Source organism: Bufo bufo, chromosome 4, assembly GCF_905171765.1.
Source record: "Bufo bufo chromosome 4, aBufBuf1.1, whole genome shotgun sequence".
Taxonomy (NCBI): domain Eukaryota; kingdom Metazoa; phylum Chordata; class Amphibia; order Anura; family Bufonidae; genus Bufo; species Bufo bufo.
This window is the reverse complement of record NC_053392.1, coordinates 2,551,463-2,558,472: the sequence shown is the minus strand read 5'-3', so window position 1 is coordinate 2,558,472 and position 7,010 is coordinate 2,551,463. Positions and strand designations below refer to the sequence as shown.

The following is a 7,010-nucleotide window of genomic DNA, read 5'->3' as shown; positions in this document are numbered from 1 at the left end:
ATGGACTACAGGAGTCTTTGACAGCTACTTGTATTTGGGAAGCAGCCACCACACGTTTTCTATGCTCGCGGTATGTTTACTGCAGTACTTTGTACACCGCATGTGCGGTAGTTACCTCTAGATGCCATGGAGAAAAAGCATGTGCAGGAAACGCACGGGAAAGACGCTCCGTGCTGCATCTAATATATCTGCCCCCCCCATATACCGTAGCCACATATAGCTGCTGAAGAGAGAAGGTTTATGGTGTGGTGACTCCAGACGGGGGGTGAACAGCAGCGGGGCGGTCACAGCTAAGTGCCGATCCCGTATAGGTTTATCACCATTTGACACCAGACGTTATGAGACAAGTGGCAGCCATAATATCCAAGGGCCCGGACTGTGCCACCAGTAACATTTACCTCTATTTGGACATGTCTCCCCCCCGCCTCATCTGATGTTTTTGATATTTACTGTAGATTTTCTATATAAGATAAGGGGACATCTTGACCGGTGCATTCTATGCTGATTGTTATGCACTCGCGCCCGCTCTGCATACTCCAGTTGTCAGCCACCTTTTCCATGATATGTGATGTTCTGAGGACACATTCACGGGATAACGGCATTTCTTCTACCAATCTCTCCCATCCGAAGTTTGGGGGAAATAAACGCACTTTCCAGCAGAATAAAAAATCTGCATCAAAATCCACCTCTTGTGGCCGTACCCGAAAGAGAGACTGACGAAACCCAATTCACCGAACCTCAAGTATAAGAAACATGAGAAAAAGCCTTTTATTAAAAAATTATATCATGACAGGATGATGGGGGTGACTGTGCGGATGTGTCACACATAATGTACAGAGCAGATGATGGGGGTGACTGTGCGGCTGTGTCACACATAATGTACAGAGCAGATGATGGGGGTGACTGTGCGGCTGTGTCACACATAATGTACAGAGCAGATGATGGGGGTGACTGTGCGGCTGTGTCACACATAATGTAGAGAGCAGATGATGAGGGTGACTGTGCGGCTGTGTCACACATAATGTACAGAGCAGATGATGGGGGTGACTGTCCGGCTGTGTCACACATAATGTACAGAGCAGATGATGGGGGTGACTGTGCGGCTGTGTCACACATAATGTACAGAGCAGATGATGGGGTTGACTGTGCGGCTGTGTCACACATAATGTACAGAGCAGATGATGGGGGTGACTGTGCGGCTGTGTCACACAATGTACAGAGCAGATGATGGGGGTGACTGTGCGGCTGTGTCACACATAATGTACAGAGCAGATGATGGGGGTGACTGTGCGGCTGTATCACACATAATGTAGAGAGCAGATGATGGGGGTGACTGTGCGGCTGTGTCACACATAATGTACAGAGCAGATGATGGAGGTGACTGTGCGGCTGTGTCACACATAATGTACAGAGCAGATGATGGAGGTGACTGTGCGGCTGTGTCACACATAATGTACAGAGCAGATGATGGGGGTGACTGTGTGGCTGTGTCACACATAACATACAGAGCAGATGATGGGGGTGACTGTGCGGCTGTGTCACACATAATGTACAGAGCAGATGATGGGGGTGACTGTGCGGCTGTGTCACACATAATGTACAGAGCAGATGATGGGGGTGACTGTGCAGCTGTGTCACACATAATGTAGAGAGCAGATGATGGGGATGACTGTGCAGCTGTGTCACACATAATGTACAGAGCAGATGATGGGGGTGACTGTGCAGCTGTGTCACACATAATGTAGAGAGCAGATGATGGGGATGACTGTGCGGCTGTGTCATACATAATGTACAGAGCAGATGATGGGGGTGACTGTGCGGCTGTGTCACACATAATGTACAGAGCAGATGATGGGGGTGACTGTGCGGCTGTGTCACACATAATGTACAGAGCAGATGATGGGGGTGACTGTGCGGCTGTGTCACACATAATGTACAGAGCAGATGATGGGGGTGACTGTGCGGCTGTGTCACACATAACATACAGAGCAGATGATGGGGTGACTGTGCGGCTGTGTCACACATAATGTACAGAGCAGATGATGGGGGTGACTGTGCGGCTGTGTCACACATAATGTACAGAGCAGATGATGGGGGTGACTGTGCGGCTGTGTCACACATAATGTACAGAGCAGATGATGAGTGTGACTGTGCGGCTGTGTCACACATAATGTAGAGAGCAGATGATGGGGGTGACTGTGTGGCTGTGTCACACATAATGTACAGAGCAGATGATGGGGGTGACTGTCCGGCTGTGTCACACATAATGTACAGAGCAGATGATGGGGGTGACTGTGCGGCTGTGTCACACATAATGTACAGAGCAGATGATGGGGGTGACTGTGCGGCTGTGTCACACATAATGTACAGAGCAGATGATGGGGGTGACTGTGCGGCTGTGTCACACATAATGTACAGAGCAGATGATGGGGGTGACTTTGTGGCTGTGTCACACAATGTACAGAGCAGATGATGGGGGTGACTGTGCGGCTTTGTCACATATAACGTAGCGAGCAGATGATGGGGGTGACTGTGCGGCTGTGTCACACATAATGTAGAGAGCAGATGATGGGGGTGACTGTGCGGCTGTGTCACACATAATGTACAGAGCAGATGATGGGGGTGACTGTGCGGCTGTGTCACACATAATGTAGAGAGCAGATGATGGGGGTGACTGTGCGGCTGTGTCACACATAATGTAGAGAGCAGATGATGGGGGTGACTGTGCGGCTGTGTCACACATAACATACAGAGCAGATGATGGGGATGACTGTGCGGCTGTGTCACACATAATGTAGAGAGCAGATGATGGGGGTGACTGTGCGGCTGTGTCACACATAACATACAGAGCAGATGATGGGGGTGACTGTGTGGCTGTGTCACACATAATGTACAGAGCAGATGATGGGGGTGACTGTGCGGCTGTGTCACACATAATGTACAGAGCAGATGATGGGGGTGACTGTGCGGCTGTGTCACACATAATGTACAGAGCAGATGATGGGGATGACTGTGCGGCTGTGTCACACATAATGTACAGAGCAGATGATGGGGGTGACTGTGCGGCTGTGTCACACATAATGTACAGAGCAGATGATGGGGGTGACTGTGCGGATGTGTCACACATTATGTAGAGAGCAGATGATGGGGGTGACTGTGCGGCTGTGTCACACATAATTTAGAGAGCAGATGATGGGGGTGACTGTGCGGCTGTGTCACACATAATGTACAGAGCAGATGATGGGGGTGACTGTGCGGATGTGTCACACACAACATACAGAGCAGCAGATGATGGGGGTGATTGTGCAGATATGTCAGGAACACTTCATGTAAGGCTACTTTCGCACTTGCGGCAGAGGATCTCAATACTGGAATTAAACGGATGCATTTTGATTTTGCAGGTCAGGCTGCGTCGCTTCCATTAGGATGCGGTTGTGTGAAATCAAAACGGAAAAAACTGATTAATCACTAAATACATTGAAAGTCAATGGGTAAAAATAAACTGATCCGCCACCATTGCATTACATTGTTTTCAGTGCTGGATCCGTTTTTATGACCGGACACAAAACCGCATCTTGCAGCAGGTTTGTGTCCGCTCACAAAGCGGAATGCTGCCGGAACGGAAGACCATTCTGATGCATCCTGAACAGATCTCAATACCAGAAAACAACGTAAATGTGAAAGAGGCCTAAACCCTGTTCTGTGGAGGGGACACAACTATAACGGCCTCATGTGTAAAGTAAAACCCCCAATGTAGTCTTATGTTTACTTACAATCATTGTTCTAATGTAAAATATTAATACGACTTCTCTCTTGTATGACTTCTCTCATGTTTAACAAGATTTGATTTTTGCTTAAAACATTTCCCACATTCTGAACATGAATATGGCTTCTCTCCTGTGTGAATTCGCTCATGTTTTACAAGATGTGATTTCCTTGTAAAACATTTCCCACAATGTGAACATGAATACGGCTTCTCTCCTGTGTGAATTCTCTCATGTACAAGAAGATCTGATTTATCTCTAAAATATTTCCCACACTCTGAACATGAATGCGGCCTATCTCCTGTGTGACTTCGCTCATGTTTTAAAAGATATGACTTTTTGGAAAAACATTTCCCACATTCTGAACATGAATATGGTTTCTCTTCTGTGTGAATTATTTCATGTCTAATAAGATATGATTGAACTGAAAAGCATTTTCCACATTCTGAGCATGAATATGGCTTTAGCCCTGTGTGAATTCTCTGATGTATAAGGAGACTTGATTTTTTTGTGAAACATTTCCCACATTCTGAACATGAATATGTCTTCTCTCTTGTGTGAAGTCTCTTATGTATAATAAGATATGATTTCTGGGTAAAACATTTATCACAATCGGAGCATGAGTATGGCTTTAGCCCTGTGTGAATTCTCTGATGTATAAGGAGACTTGATTTTCCTGTAAAACATTTCCCACATTCGGAGCATGAGTATGGCTTTAGCCCTGTGTGAATTCTCTGATGTATAAGGAGACTTGATTTTTCTGTGAAACATTTCCCACACTCTGAACATGAATATAGCTCCTCTCCAGTGTGAATTCTTTCATGTTTAACAAGATGTGATTTCCTTGCAAAATATTGCTCACATTCTGAACATGAATATGGCTTCTCTCCTGTGTGGATTCTCTGATGTTTAATGAGACCTGATTTCTGGGTAAAACATTTCCCACATTCTGAACATGAATACGGCTTCTCTCCTGTGTGAATTCTTCTGTGCACAGAAAGAACTGACCTTCTTGTAAACAGTTTTCCACATTCTTCACAATGAAACCTTTTACTTCCTTTCTGCCCGCTATTTGTGGTTATAATCTGAGATTGGTCAGAGGAAGGTTCCTCATGATTAGGAGGATTATGTGACAGATCTGGACTTGTGGTTAAAATCTGTGATTGGTCAAGAGAAGGTTCTTCATGATTAGGAGGATTGTATGAAAGATCTGCACTGTGAGGTCCTGGATATCCGATCAGTGTAATGAGTTTTTCTCCTGAAGAACGCTGCATGTTGTCCTGATCTTCTTTATGATCTAGTGATAACATGACGTTTCCTTCAGAATTCTTATTGGGATTTCCTGTTAGGATTAAAAATAGATTTCATTATTTCCTGTTCAAACCATGAAGTTGATAAATTTATTTAAAAAAGGCTGGAAGACAAGATTTTGGAAATGACCAAAGACATAACTAGATTCAGCAGAAAGGAGACCTCTAAGTTCATCCTTCCAGATACGACTTTAAGGGCATGTTTAAATTGTGAAATATAGGTCAGAACAACGTGATCTGTATTTGTCATGGAGTTCACTGTGATTTGCACGGCGGTATCTGTCTGGCTGTCGGTCCCTATTATAGCGAATGAAGCCAGACGGCGATGGGGTTGCTTCCGTCAATGCCAGAATGCAGAGAGATTCCCTGCTGAACAGCCGGACGCATATCTTTACTGCAGGTGTGAAACAGGCCTTAACAGAGAGATTGAGGCAAGAATAGACCAAGTGCTTCAGGAGTTTAGACATGAAGGGGAGATTAGAGACAAGTTGGTAGTTAGTTGCACAGAATGGGTTAACTGATATTTTTAGTAATAGGGTAATGCCAGGATCCATGAAGGAGGAGAAGAAGGAATCAGGAGAGAGAGAGGTTCAATATTTTTTGAGAAGTAGTGACAGCCATAGAGAGAGACTGGAGGAGGTGAGAGGGAATGGGGTCAGTAGAGAAGGTAGTCAGGAGAGAGGTACAGAGACTGGAGGAGGCGTGAGGGAATGGGGTCAGTAGAGAGGTACAGAGACTGGAGGAGGTGTGAGGGAATGGGGTCAGTAGAGAAGGTAGTCAGGAGAGAGGTACAGAGACTGGAGGAGATGTGAGGGACTGGGGTCAGCAGAGAAGGTAGTCAGGAAAGAGGTACAGAGACTGGAGGAGGTGTGAGGGAATGGGGTCAGCAGAGAAGGTAGTCAGGAGAGAGGTACAGAGACTGGAGGAGGCGTGAGGGAATGGGGTCAGTAGAGAGGTACAGAGACTGGAGGAGGTGTGATGGAATGGGGTCAGTAGAGAAGGTAGTCAGGAGAGAGGTACAGAGACTGGAGGAGGCGTGAGGGAATGGGGTCAGTAGAGAGGTACAGAGACTGGAGGAGGCGTGAGGGAATGGGGTCAGGAGAGAGATACAGAGACTGGAGGAGGTGTGAGGGAATAGGGTCAGGAGAGAAGATAGTCAGGAGAGAGGTACAGAGACTGGAGGAGGTGTGAGGGAATAGGGTCAGGAGAGAAGATAGTCAGGAGAGAGGTACAGAGACTTGAGGAGGTGAGGGAATGGGGTCAGTAGAGAAGGTAGTCAAGAGAGAGGTACAGAGACTGGAGGAGGTGTGAGGGAATGGGGTCAGTAGAGAAGGTAGTCAGGAGAGAGGTACAGAGACTGGAGGAGGTGAGAGGGAATGGGGTCAGGAGAGAAGGTAGTCAGGAGAGAGGTACAGAGACTGGAGGAGGTGAGGAGCATATACAGTGATGGAGTCACTGGAGACACTGACAGAAGCGCTCACCGACCTCTGTGTCCGCACTATTGGCACTAGCAGGCTCTTGCTCTGAGGCTTCTAGGTGCCGCTAAGACCTGATACTAAGCCGAGTGTCCAGCCTGGACCATGAGAGGATAAAGAGAAGATCCTGGAGAGGATGTCTATGTGCAGTCACATCTTTCTCCGCTCCTGCACATAACACAGGGGTCACTGCCCGGAGTGCTCCTTTACTGCAGCTCTAAGGTGGAGCCTCACCTGAAGAAACCTCCCAACTCCCTTCCTCCATTCATGATTCCATACCTGTGGTCACATGGACTGGAATGTCCTCCTCCACCTCACTCTTACACGGGGGATCGCCCATCATCCACTCTTCTTCATCCTCCACTTTAATATCAGTCACATCTTCCCCCTGATTTGTCATCTGTAACAATTCAGGACAATACAGCAGACAGGTGGGAAATCTAACAGATCCACATAAGAGA

At 46.9% G+C, this 7,010-nt stretch overlaps 1 protein-coding gene across 1 annotated transcript; it reads right to left on the bottom strand.

The window, feature by feature from the left end:
• Nucleotides 1-3,693: 3,693 nt before the first annotated feature.
• Nucleotides 3,694-5,074, bottom strand: LOC120997539 (zinc finger protein 300-like). The gene has a single exon (XM_040427627.1). It carries the CDS (start codon nucleotides 5,072-5,074, stop codon nucleotides 3,797-3,799), a length of 1,278 nt encoding a protein of 425 aa, XP_040283561.1. The 3' UTR covers nucleotides 3,694-3,796.
• Between the last annotated feature and the right edge of the window lie 1,936 nt (nucleotides 5,075-7,010).

Bases quoted from the DNA above. Each gene is read 5' to 3' on its own strand.
- LOC120997539 (XM_040427627.1), bottom strand. From the start codon at position 5,074: ATGTTATCACTAGATCATAAAGAAGATCAGGACAACATGCAGCGTTCT.